A 14,017-nucleotide genomic window follows, 5' to 3' on the forward strand; every position below is an offset into this window, starting at 1 on the left:
AAAAAGTTGGTTTCTACAGTAAGGCACCAAAAATAAGGTGAGATATGTGAATTTTATGGGGTTTTGTGTTTTATTTTGAAAACAGGAAATTCACTGCCCCATGACGACCGTTATTGCGAGTAGCTTCATCATCCTCCCTCACAGTGCTGTACGGATGAGGGGAGTCAGAGTGCACGCTCGGTTGTGACAAAAAAAACATTCCACTGGCAGCAGAGGGCCCCCTCTGTGCCAAGGGCCCCTGGGCACGTGCCCAGGTTGCCCATATGATAGATCCGGACTTGGATGTACAGATGAGATTTCTGCAACAAAAGAGGAGAAAAATGTCTTTGTTGTTGTTGTTTTTACACCTAACATGGATGAAACATACGTCTTAGAGAGAAAATCCCCTGTGAGACACTAAACCACACAGTTTGAGTGATTCTTCACCATAGATTACTTTAACCTTACTTTATCTTACTTTATTATTAAACGTGTGCAGTCACCTGTGAATGTCAAACGGCTGTAGAAGTTTCTATACTGGACTTTTTTTTTTAAATCAATATGTATTCACTGTTTTTTTCTAATGTTGTTGTGTTTTTGTCGCATTTTTTGAAATGTAATTCTGTTTTTTCAAAAGTTGTTCATTTACACCTCAGGGCCACCGTAGTTCTAAAGGGAGAAAATAAACATTTAGAAGAGACAAGAATTGTCATTACTAAAAACCTACAGTACATAACTTATGAGTATAACATATATGGAGTAATACACATGTAAGTGATGAGTCTCTTTCCCTCTTCATTAAAAACTTGTGCACACTCCGGGGAGAATCGAGGCTAAATGGCTCCGATAACTCGAGCCTCTCGCAGGCTGTAACCCATAAAACAGTCTCTTCTCCTCCCTCTCTTGTTGCATCTCAGCCTCCCATCAAAGAACGATGTGAAACGACACAATTGAAGCTCAAACGTTTTTAGATGTTCAGGGTTTTTGTCGTTTTGCATTTTATGTGTGAAAAATTCTTTTCCAAGGAAACCGCCCGACCGCAGCTCTCTCACAATCCCTGCCTTTACTCTGAAAGTTATTTTTGGGCCGCAGAGCGGTGTAACCATTTCACACCTTGACCTGAATATTTGATGTGTCCTCGTCCCCCCGTGAATTTTAAAAACACTTTTACAAAAAGGAAGCTCACATCCAGACACGGGCTTTGGAACCATTAGACTTCTCATTGGATGTAGTTAAAATTTTAAATAAGTAGCTAAATTTTGACATTCTGCGTAACGCACTGAATAAATGGAACGAATGAAGTGGTTAAATAAAAAGAGAAGGAGGAAAACAACGTTTCTGTCACTGTCCTTTACCAGAGATCTCATGAACAACTGGATGAGTTTGAATAAAACTCAGAAAATAATATTCTATATCTTTTAGAGCTAATGTAATTCAAGACAGCCACTACAGACAATCTTAAAAACAAAAACAACAACAAGACGTTCCAGATAGAACTCTGTCAATTTTATAGATGCCAACTTAAATTTGTTGTGGTAGTAGCTGAGACTGATGTCCAAACATCACTCAGAGTGCTGATTGCACAAGATCTTACTTAAAATGTAAAAAGTTAATTATCATAAGCTATTTACAGTAAATCCTGTACAAGTGTGTCTGTTAGCAAAATATTTTATGAACCACTGGACAGATTTTGGTGAAACTTTCAGAAAACAATTATTGGATTTACATCTACGAATGGTTAACTTTAGGAGGGATCTAATTCTGGATGGCTGCCACAACCCCCCTCTAAAAAACAAAAAAAGGAAAATGGTGGATTGTTCTCTTCAGGTCGAGGGTGGTGCCTCAAGTGGAGGAGTTCAAGTATCTCTGGATTTTGCTCATGAGTGAGGGAAGAACGGAGTGTAAGATTGACAGATGGATTGGTGAAGCGTTTATAGTATTGCGGACTCAGTGCCGGTCCGTTGTGGTGAAGAGGGAGCTGAGCTGTAAGGCAAAGCTCTCTGTTTACTGGTCAGTCTATGTTCCTCGCCTCACCTCTGGTCATGAACTCTGGTAAGGATGCTTCCTGGGCACCTCCCTAGGGAGGTGCTTCAGAAATGTCCAACTGAGAGGAGACCCCGGGGAAGACCCAGGACACACTGGAGAGACTACGTCTCTCAGTTGGCCTGGGAACATCTTGGAGTCCTCCCAGAAGAGCTGGAAGAGGCTGTGGAAAGAGATGGATGGACCTCCCGACTTCAGAACGAGAGACATAGAGCAAGACATAGCGATGGGGAGAGATAGAAAGATGGAGAATGAGAGAGGAAGAGGGAGAATATGGCTGGATGAATGGATAGACGGATGGGCCTCCCTCGTCTGAAGCTGAAGGTGTTTCACTTCATGATATCTGTGATAGGCATGGACACCAGCAGACGACACGTCTAAAGTGATGTTCTCTGATGAAAGTACATTTTGCATTTCCTTTGTAAATCAAGGTCCCAGAGTCTGGAGGAAGAGGAGAGGCACATAATCCACGTTGCTTGAGGTCCAGTGTCAAGTGTCCACAGTCAGTGATGGTTTGGGGCCATGTCGTCTGCTGGTGTTGGTCCACTGTGTTTTCTGAGGTCCAAGATCAACGCAGCATCTACCAGGAAGTTTTAGAGACTTCCTGCTTCCTGCTGCTGACCAACTTTATGGAGATGCAGATTTCATTTTCCAACAGGACTTGGCACCTGCACACAGTGACAAAGCTACCAGTACCTGGTTTAAGGACCATGGTGTCCCTGTTCTTAACTGGCCAGCAAACTCACCTGACCTTAACCCCATAGAAAATCTATGGAGTATTGTGAAGAGGAAGATGTGATGCACCAGAGCCAACAATTCAGAAGAGCTGAAGGCCACGATCAGAACAACCTGGGCTCTCAGAACCTGAACAGTTCCACAGACTGATTCACTCCATGACACGACGCATTGATGCAGTGATCCAGACACAAGGAGCAACAACTAAGTACTGATGCTGCACATGCTCATACTTTATGTTCATACTTTTCAGTTGGTCAGTATTTCTAAAAATCTTTTTTTTAATTGGTCTTAAGTAATATTAAAATTTTCTGAGATACTGAATTTGGGGTTTTCATTCGTTGTCATTTATAATCATCAACAATAAAAGAAATAAACATTTGAAATAAATCAGTCTGTGTGTAACCAATGAATATAATATACAAGTTTCACTTTTTGAATGGAATTACTGAAATAAATCAACTTTTTCATGATGTTCTAATTTTATGAGCAGCACCTGTAAACGTTTGTGTTTGAACAATCGCTTTTTTCAATTCAGACTTCTGTTTTTGCTGCTTTTGCATTAAAACACTTCATTTTTGTTTTTCCTGAATCTGAAGCTGAGACTGCACTCGGCACACATGAGCGTAATCAGACGGAAGGCTACGGAGCCGAGCTTCTCGTAATCTTCTGAGTGACATCTTAAGAAGGCTTTGCTTTCATTCTGCCTCTCCTCTCCTTTCCCCTCTTCTTCGTCTCATCTAAACGTTTTTTCTCATTTGATTTTTTTCCTCCAAGTCTTTTTGTTGTCTCTGGGGGGCTGTCATCCAGAGTTCGGCACCGGCTGGCTCTCTCGTGTCATTGTCGTCTGAGTGAGGAGGCCTCAGACGGCGTGGAGGAACTGACACGGGGTCAGACGTGTTTCATCTTCAAGATCTCGCAGCTTTGAAAGTGAGTTCAGCTCATTTCAGCTGAAATTAGTCAAATTAATTGAGGAGAAAACAAAAACTACAAAACGCAAAAACAAGTTTGTGTTTGTCTTTGAGGCGTCGCAGGTTCTTCAACGTTCTGCAGAAATTACACCTTTTTAAAGTTCTACGTCTAGACGTAAGCCTTTTCTTTGGTATGAGCATTCTCCTGCTGTCAACGCCGTTCTCCTCTTCCTTCCTGTCCAGTTTTGCCTCACAGCTCCAACTTCCCTTCAGAAATGATAAAATTACATTAAAGATATTTATAGATGATGATGATGATGATGCCAGGTGAGCTAGTCTTCTGCTTCACTCTTGCAGAAGAGGTGAGCGATGGTCGTCACTGAACGAGTGAAAATAAACATTATTACCCGCTGCCAAAGGAGAAGCATGATCATGTTTTTCTGCATGTTTGTCCGTATGTTAGCAAAATATCTCAAGAACCACTAATTGGGTTACAATGAAGCTCTCAGAATGTAATGACAAGTGAACATCTGCAAGTGACTCAGTACGGACGAAAGGGCTTTCGTTTGTCTATTGTTACAGATATTTATCTAAAATTTGGTGTGTCAGAAGCTGGAAGTCTTGATCTGTTTTTAAAAGATCGCCATCAACGTTGCCTGTCTGTTAGTAAAATATCTTATGAACCACTTGACAAATTTAAATAAATCTTAAATGAAAGCAAACATTGAGTAAACATCTGCATCTGATTAACACCTGGAGTCAGTGCAATTCAACATGGCTGCCACATCCAACTGACTTCAGGAGAAATGGCTATAACTCAACTGACTTTTGCAGATATTGAGCTAAAAGTAGGTTTGGTAGTATCTGAGCACGGCCCCAGACCACACACCAGGTTCTACCTTTGCTTAAATGTGGACATTTGCTGTTGGCAACAACCCTGTCTCTGCGTTAGCAAAATATCTCGTGAACCGCAGGGTGGATTTTAATGAAACTCTCACAGTCACCATTAAATCTGTAACTCCTTACTTTAACCAACATAAAATGGTGATAAGTCAAATATATTTACAGATACTGAGATACAGTTTGACGTGGTGGTAGCTGAGAGTCATCCTAAACACATGTGCCACGTGCAAGACCTGGAACTATTGCATGGGGTTGCACGTAATATATATATTTTACAAAGCTGTATTGAAACAGCTATAACTCCTTCGTTTCTCAGCGTTAGATGAATTTTATTTCAAACTACATGTTTAAAATCTAAATCTGAGTATTTGTTTTAACTCCTCTCACGATCCTTACCTGCGCTAAAAAAAAAGAAACATCTGTCACACTCAGTCTGCGCCTCCTCTGCATGAAGCTAAAATAGCTCGCTGCACGTTTTCCACGTCCTGATTTCAAACCTGGAGCAGTTTAGTTTTCCTTCCAGGACATTTATGAATCAGACACGATTTTAGTTTCATTCACAGCAAATTAACCGTCCTGCCAGACACACATCCACTCTATGAGGGTTAAACATGTGACATTGTGTCCTGAGAAGATGAAACCCTCACAGCTGCCACAGAACCTGATTTATAGTCATCAAGAGCAGAACACGGTTGTCTCGCCTCATTTAGGTTGAATTTCTTTGTTCAGGAGGTTTTATTCTTCATGTCTTGAATACGGTAACACCGTCCACAGTAATACCACAGCAGACAGAATTACTGCCAAGGTTTTTAAAGTAAAACAGTGAATATTAAATTTTAAACCACTCAGAACAGTCTAGTGGTTTGTAATTTATTTTCTATTTAATTTTGCAGAATAAATCCACTCATTCAAAGTGGCACAGCAATTTGAATAAGAAAGCTCAATGCGTTTTTAGGTTTGGCTTAAACAGACAGATACATAAAAAAATAAAAATAAAAATAAAAATAAAAAACAAGTCAAGTCATTGTATTTTGTAAATATATCAGCTGCTGACTAAAGTGCTTTACATAAAAAAAGGAAAATTAATAAAACAATTCAATGCTGATATTAATTTTTTTATGCTTGTAAAGTTATAAAATCTGCAACAATAGTGAAAAGCTCAAATAGCATCAACAAATCAGACAAATAAAATTAAAAAAGCAGGATTAGATAATAAAATGTCAGGTGCTCTTAATGTTTATACTTTATACAAAAGTTTTGCTTTCTTTCATTTTGCAAACACAACATTTGACAAACAAGTCCAGTAGCAATAGAGCCCCATATGTACCTGGAGTAGAGTTTCATTCAGGCCCAAAAGATCCAACTCGACCCGGCTCCAGCCCGTAGCCACAGGTCCGAACCCAAAAACCCCGACATTTTTAATTAAGCTTCGACTGCTCATATAGTTATTAACGGTTGGCGGACGTGCGTGGTTGAGTAAAAGGAGGCAGAAGATCGGAGCTGCTTCTCCCTGCATTCTGCATTATTCAGACATGGACCCTGCTTTGACATGACGGATATTTTGTGATCTCACCTGTTTGGGTCGTCGGCTGCGTGCGTCCGCTGAGTGCAGCGGCTGAATGAACGTTCATTTGGGCAATGGATCTCTGGCAGTAGTCCATCTGAAGCTTAACAGAACTTTTTACCTCTTTCAAGGCCGGTCAGCGCACGGTCAAATGGCCGCATGTGGCTGGTGATGGTATGGCAAGCCATGTTGTCATATAATTGGATCGTCAGCCGTGTGTGGCTGCTGACGCAACTAAAAGCCGGACATGACCCAGCCCTCACATTAAGCACTTTATTACGGCCTGGCCCTAATCTGGGTCGGGCCGGGCTCTGGGTTCGGGTTAGAAATGACCGCTCTAACCTGGAGCATACTAAGTACTAATCTGTAACCTAAAATATACACTTATCAGGTGTGTACCAGGGATTTATCAGGTGTAAATCATGTGTTTATAGTGTAAGTATCTAATATCTAAAAAAGTTGTCAGGTACTTTTTTTTTTAACCCGTCCAGAGGACCTGACTAAACTTTTTTTAGATTCTTCTACCTGGATTATTGAGCATGCATCAGGATATTTGATACTTACCTTGTTCATTGCTGGCATGTACCTGGTACATAACTTGTACAAACTGTGGTGGAGCTAGGCCTTTGTCCAAGGGGTGGCACAAAGGTGGTCCAGGCTTTTTCAGGGGGGCACATTGAGCTTATCCCATGCTGATTGTGTAAAAGTTGCAAAAAAGTTGCATGTTTTAATAGCAACACTGTGCTCGTTGGATCGGCTGTAGTTTTCATTCCAGGTCACTAGCTGGCGCTGTGACTTTCAATGAGACGTGCATGTATGAAAGTATGGAAGCAGTTTCAACCAAACAGGTGAACACACTGGTTTGGACCAAGGATGAGTTTGGTTAGGTTTGCTCATCCACATTGAAAAGGGTGAGCAGGACAAACAGCACTCTGCTAGCTGCCATATTTACAGTTTATTTACTCACGCCAGCACAGAAATCCAGTGACTGCAGCCATCCACAGAACATTTGTGTGGGTTTGTGTTTAATTACAAAAATAAACTGAACACAGCTACTCTTTACCTTTTCAATATGTCACAGACTTGTGCAGAAAATATTTTGTGGTCAGATAATCTCAGTAGAAACGTGATAATCTAATACAGACGTGTTTATAGATGATTCATCAAATATAAAACATTAATTCCAGAAGGCTAGATTGTGAATTTCCAAATTAAATTTATTTGTAACATAATGGAATAATATTAGAGTGGCTTGAGGGGCTGTGAATGAAAGCTGTGACTGACGTGTTAAAATGTTTGCTGAAGTTATCTGTCTTTTAAAATGTAAATTTGTTTCACTCTTTAGCTGTATGAGTTTTATTTTTCTTGGTGCTCATTGCCCTTTCTGCTCCTTAAACGTCAGACTGCTTCTCATCCAAGGCAGAGGACCGTTTGTTCAGGAAGCTTTTCAGACGATACAACCAGTTCATCAGGCCGGTGGAGAATGTCTCTGACCCCGTCACCGTGGAGTTCGAGGTCTCCATTTCACAGCTGGTTAAAGTTGTAAGTTTCCCCCTCAGCAGAAGAACCTTTATTCGTTCTGTACGGACACACACCTCTGCTTGTCTCAGTTTTACTTGCTGTAAAATACTCTTTAAACAGTTATGAGTCTCTGTAGAGAGCGTGCTGTTACTTCAGGAGCGTCTTCATCTGATTTTTCATCCTTTGAAACAGAAAACACTAAAAGATAAGCTGCACAATGAAAGAGCAGAAAGTCTTAATTTAGTCGGCTCAATTTCACGCACGCTGAAAGCGCCACAGCGTTTCTACACTGCTCTGCGTTTTACCCACGTTAAGTTTAATGTATGGGTAGGGGAGTTAAATGTTCTCCCATGAAAAGAGATTTTCCAGTTTTAAAAGAAAATCCAGAGATTAGGAGAAAATTGCCTGCAGGAAGCTTTTTCAGATGGGACGGACGTGCAGCTGCTTGCTCAGCAAGGTGAGCATGATCTGAAGGTGAGTGTGTTGAAGATGTGGCTGCGGGTGCACTGATGAATGTGGCAGGTGAGTGTGTGCATGCTTCTGTGGGTGGCTTGTGCACAGTTGTGAGAATCACCAGGCTGCAAATCAAAAGTGAGTGAGTTTTACAGAGGGAGGCAGAGAGGAAGTGACATCTGTACCTTCATGTAATATTAAGCTCACAGACGACCTTTTCAGCTGAACAACTTCTGCTACAGAAGACACAGAAAGAAACACGTTCATTTTGTTTCAGACACACAAATACACAGTTTGCACAACCTGCTGTTTTCCTTTTTTTGTTGTGCTCCTGCAGGATGAAGTGAATCAAATCATGGAGACAAATTTATGGCTCAGGCATGTGAGTATGCACAAACGCAGGTACAAAAATGCATCACATGTATGCGTTTTATCGAGCTCCCAATTTTTGGAGTCAGGGCCATTAAAGATGGCTCCCAAAGCTGAGCAAGCTTACAAAACAAGCAAATAATAGCTATAGTTCATTCATTTCACAGAGATTAAGCTAACTGATTGTGCAAGATTTATTTTAAAAACTTTGCCATAACTGTTGAGTGTCTGTTAGTAAAATATCTGATGAAATAGTGGAGAGTCTTGCATAACTGTATTAAGAATGATTGACCAGTTAGGCTACAATTCCCTGCCTTCTAGTCTTTGTTTAAAATGCACATTAAAGATGGCGGGTGATGAGTTCCTTAAAAGGAAAACAACATTTTTATTTTGTAGCTTCTTTATGGAGAACCAGCTCCAACAGCGACACGGACACTGGATCCCAGCCAGGACTGCAGGACGTCAGAGGACGTCTATACATTGTTGCATTTATTGAGTAAACTCATAAACGAGCCAGCTAGAAATAAGAAATGATGCTCTACAGAAAATGATATATAATAAAATAATAAATACTTTTCTTTTATGAACTTACAGCTTCTTTTAAAATCACTGGAGAAGTACAGAGTTTATGATTTAGCACAAATGAATGTTTGATCATTTAAACAGATTTTCACAGAAGTCACCAGCTTTTCTGAAAACCGTTTCCAAACAGATTTTTTTTCTCATCCCTAAATTTTACTGCCACAATAATTGACTTACCTGAACATATTAGGTGTTATCCAGCTGATCACAAGGTAGACACATTAATGGAAAACTCAGTGTGGCGTGAAGTGGTTAATTAAAAATCTCCCAGGTCATAAACGAGTAATAATCCTCTTTACTAATGAATAAATTCATCTTGAATGACGCCCAAACGACCAAGACTAATGGATCCACGGCTCACGAAGTGTTTCATGACAAAATATCACGTGGACGCACCAAGCCTTTACTTCTGTCGTTATTTACTCATCCTGGACTTCCAGCTGATCTGCTTGTTGAACGTTTAATAAATGCACTTGTCCTTGATTAGAGAAATCTTTTTGTTTTTCCAGAAGAAAGTTCAAGAGTGTCTGAAAGCACAAAAAAAGCTCAATGAATCATTTTTGTTTGTTTTGCTCCAGTATCTTTACATGAAACCCCCATTTGAAGTTCTGCTTGACATGTAAATGTTTTATGAATCACTCCCATGATGTGAACATCTCCAGTGTGTTCTTTGTGATTTTCTCCCCCCTCAGATTTGGAATGACTATAAACTACGATGGAAACCACTAGAATTTGATGGAATCGAGTTCATCAGAGTTCCATCAAACAAGATCTGGAGACCTGACATCGTTCTCTACAACAAGTGAGGCTTTCAAAACCATCGCAATCCCAGTTTAGCTGAGATCCAACTTTTTCACAGGAGAAAAAAAATAAACTTGTGTTTTCTGTATTGGTGTTCTAAAACCTGAAAATGAAAAGAGCATAATATACCATACCATACCATACCATACCATACCATACCATACCATACCATACCATACCATACCATACCCAGGGACACTTTGGCATGTGACTGCTGGTGGATTCAGACCCCCAATTCTTGCATTGTAGGATGACTGCTCTAACCACTCAGCTACAGCCGCTCACAAAACTGGGCAGAACTGGACTTATGTGCTCTCTTTTGCATGTACCAGTTAAAAATCAGGCTGCAGCATTTTGAACCAGTTGTAATCGTGCAATGGAGGTCTGACTGATTCCAAAAAGAAGCGCAATACAATAATCACACCAGGATGTTATGAAAGCATGTATTACTGTCTCAAGATTACTTTTGAACAGTATGGGCTTCAATTTAGACAGTCGCCTCAACGAAAAAACCCAAAAAACAGCAATATAATTTAACAATCATGTTTCCATGACAGTTTAGCTTCACGGAAGGTTTCATTTTCACTCCCAGATTAGCAGCAACTTGTTTCTCTAACAGGGCTAGAGAGGTTGATACACTGGTTTTTGATCGTGCCATTAGGTGGAAACTACAAGACTTCTGTCTTCTTCTCATTGAAATTTACGAAATTTAAAGTCATCCAGTTCCTGACGTCAGCCAGGCAGTCTAGAAAACATTGGATAGAGCATCCACCAGTGTGCTTCAGAGGGAAGTAATTTTGACAATCATCGGCATCCAAATGAAAATGTATGACGTGTTTACGAAAAATGTACCTAGTAGCAGCAAGAAAAGACAAGAGGACCAAGAATGGACCCCTGCGGTACCCCCACTGAAGAGCTGCCAATGTTGAAATAAAATTCTTGATGCTGACACAAAAGATTCTGTCGGAGAAGTAGGACCTAAACCATTTAAGGGCGGATGTGATGCCCACCCACAACAGAAAAGGCTTAAAAAAGAAATTTATTTAAGTTACCAACATTTTGTCACATATTTGCATCATTTAACATGTAGTGATGTGCAGTATGTAATAAACAAAAGCTCAACCAGCATTTTAATGCAGAGGACTAGTATTTGTGGTCAGTTTGAGGAGCTCTTGTATCCCTGTGTCATTTCACCTACAACCCCATTTCTGAAAAAGTTGGGACTCAGTGTAAAATACAAATACAATGGAATGCAATGATTTGCAAATCTCATACACAAATATAAACATATAAAATAGCAAATAAAATAAAATCTCATCAGTTTTAGACAGGAAATAAGATAATTTAGATTTTTTAAATTGGGGTTGTAATAACAGACTCATTTGTCCTTTATAGAAGAAGAAGCGTCATTGATTTACTAAAGGGGTTATAACAAAACTCAACATATTTTATACTGATAATAGTTGCTCATAACTTCATATAAAAGCAGATTAGTATTGTTCGGTATTGCATCATATTTATTCAGTATCCTCTATTTTAAACTGTAATGAAGTCTTTTATTCTTCTTTTCCCTTGTTTTCATTTCCTCTTCACCTCTTGTTGTTGACTCCTTGGCCTTTCTCTTTTCTCTGTGGCCGGTTTCAAACACTGGAAAAAAAAAACCATTTGATCATACACACACACCTCAGCGCTGTAGGTGACTTCCTGGTGGAGGATAAGACCAAAGCTTTGCTGAAGTTTGATGGAACCATCACTTGGGTTCCTCCTGCCATTTTCAAATCCTCGTGTCCGATGGACATCACCTACTTCCCCTTTGACTACCAGAACTGCTCCATGAAGTTTGGCTCCTGGACTTATGACAAAGCCAAGATTGACCTGGTGCTCATTGGATCCAAGGTCAGTGACTCTGTCTGTGTTCAAATATAATTAAAGTGTTGAGAGTGTTTGTTATAATGTTCTGGAGGAGAATGGGAAGGAAAACAACAGAGTTCCCATGTTGGCACAAGACGGTGGAGTTTAATTTGCTCCTCAGCAGAAAGACACTGAACATAAAATCACTTCACTCAACTCTCTTATAGAGAAAATTCTGAGTTCAACAGCATAATGTGGTGACAAAGCTTTACTCCAGAGGTGAACCATTTTAACAGCAATATATTCATCTTCTTTTTTATATAAAGAACTGTGAATTGAATTTAACAAGCTGTCTTTTCTACAGTTTATTTTTTAAATATTCTTCCCAGTAGGTTCCTTTTTCCCAAACATGTATCTAACTAACCAACAATTTTCCATCAGGTCATCTGGAAAGTTTCTTTTTTTTGTGCTGAAACGTTTCACCTTCCATCCAGAAGGCTTCATCAGTCAAGGAAACACACAACACAAAACTAATTATTCCCCTAACAGCTTACTCCAAAGTGGAACAAACCAGTTATGTTGGTGCTAACATGGTGTCTTTGGCGCGCCCCCTCCTCCCGGCCGGCCCTCTGCCTCGTCGACAGTCATGTCAAACTGGTTCAAAACCAACAAAGTCCAACAAAGTGTTGTGTGTTTCCTTGACTGATGAAGCCTTCTGGATGGAAGGTGAAACGTTTCAGCACAAAAAATAAAAAAATAAAAATAAATAAAATAAACTGTCCAGATGACCTGATGGAAAATTGTTGCATACCTGGATTATTGAGCATGGACTTTGTTGGTTTTGAACCAGTTTTACATGACTATCGACGAGGAAGAGGGCCGACACCGGAGGAGGGGGCGTGCCAAAGACTCCATCTTAGCACCAACATAACTGATTTGTTCCAGCTGTTGGGGGAAGAATCAGTTTTGTGTTGTGTGTTTCCTTGACTGATGAAGCCTTCTGGATGGAAGGTGAAACGTTTCAGCACACACGAAAAAAGTTGGATTATATACCTGGATTATTGAGCCTGGACTTTATTGTATCTAATTAAGTACTTTCAACACTTACACAAATCTTATTATTAATAATAAATAAAAATAAACATTATGACAAGTCCCCTAGTCAGTATCAAAATCCAGTTCTTTAACATGAGTAAAGTTTTATCATTAACTTCCATTGTTCAGTTTGGAAGCCAAGGTATTCATGTCTTTTTAAAATTTTTTGCTCTTTGTTGTATGTTTTATTTTCACTGCCATATTATAATTTTAGAGCCAAAGTCTGCTCACCAGCGGTGTTTAGAGATGGTAAGAGAATGTTTTGGGTGTGTTCTCATGGTGATAACGCCAAGAAGAGACCACGAGTTGAAGATACTGGTGGAAACAAAGATCCCTGTTTTATTTGCAATGCACCTCCATTCAAATTCCATTTGCCATTAAATAAATCACAGACCTAAGGTTTTCTGAGCTGTGCAACTGCTGCTCCTGTAGTAGACGGATGCAAATCAGTTTTAAAATCTTTACGTGCCAGGTAAACCTGAAAGACTTCTGGGAGAGCGGCGAGTGGGAAATCATCGACGCTCCAGGCTACAAACATGACATCAAGTACAACTGCTGTGAGGAGATCTACCCAGACATCACCTACTCCTTCTACATCCGGCGCCTGCCACTCTTCTACACCATCAACCTCATCATCCCCTGCCTCCTCATCTCTTTCCTCACAGTGCTGGTTTTCTATCTCCCATCCGACTGTGGAGAGAAGGTCACGCTCTGTATCTCCGTCCTGCTCTCCCTCACTGTGTTCCTGCTCGTTATCACAGAGACCATCCCCTCAACATCGCTAGTGATCCCTCTCATTGGAGAGTACCTGCTCTTCACGATGATCTTCGTCACACTCAGCATCGTCATCACTGTGTTCGTGTTGAACGTGCACTACCGCACGCCGATGACCCACACAATGCCGTGCTGGGTGCGGTCTGTGTTTCTCAAAGTGCTGCCGAGGATCATGCTGATGCGGAGACCCATCGATGAGGATGGCAGGGCCGGGTGGTTGGACGACAGTGGGGAAGCAGGAGGAGTTGGAGGGGGAGGAGGAGGCGGAGGAGGGAAAGGGAGGAAGAAGCAGAAGAACAGCCTGATGCAAGTAAGAGGCCCCTTCTTCCAAACACACAGTCCACTTAAGAAATTATCTGGTCCAAGTTCCAAAGCTCATAGATCTAGATGATCCTAATGGGTTTATGTGGATGCATCACTTAGAGAAGGCATTATA

General features: G+C 40.5%; 1 protein-coding gene across 1 annotated transcript in view; it reads left to right on the plus strand.

Moving 5' to 3' along the window:
* LOC119422675 (neuronal acetylcholine receptor subunit alpha-3-like) overlaps window positions 1-14,017 on the plus strand; it is a 23,920-nt gene that overhangs the window by 7,567 nt on the left and 2,336 nt on the right. The window contains exons 2-6 of the mRNA XM_037690062.1: window positions 7,538-7,677; window positions 8,447-8,491; window positions 9,753-9,862; window positions 11,550-11,757; window positions 13,280-13,891. Of these exons, the coding sequence (XP_037545990.1) occupies window positions 7,538-7,677; window positions 8,447-8,491; window positions 9,753-9,862; window positions 11,550-11,757; window positions 13,280-13,891 (1,115 nt within the window). The remainder of the gene's footprint in view (window positions 1-7,537; window positions 7,678-8,446; window positions 8,492-9,752; window positions 9,863-11,549; window positions 11,758-13,279; window positions 13,892-14,017) is intronic.

The sequence above is a fragment of the Nematolebias whitei genome, chromosome 16, assembly GCF_014905685.2.
Source record: "Nematolebias whitei isolate Nwh7 chromosome 16, NemWhi1, whole genome shotgun sequence".
In the NCBI taxonomy this organism is placed as follows: Eukaryota; Metazoa; Chordata; class Actinopteri; order Cyprinodontiformes; family Rivulidae; genus Nematolebias; species Nematolebias whitei.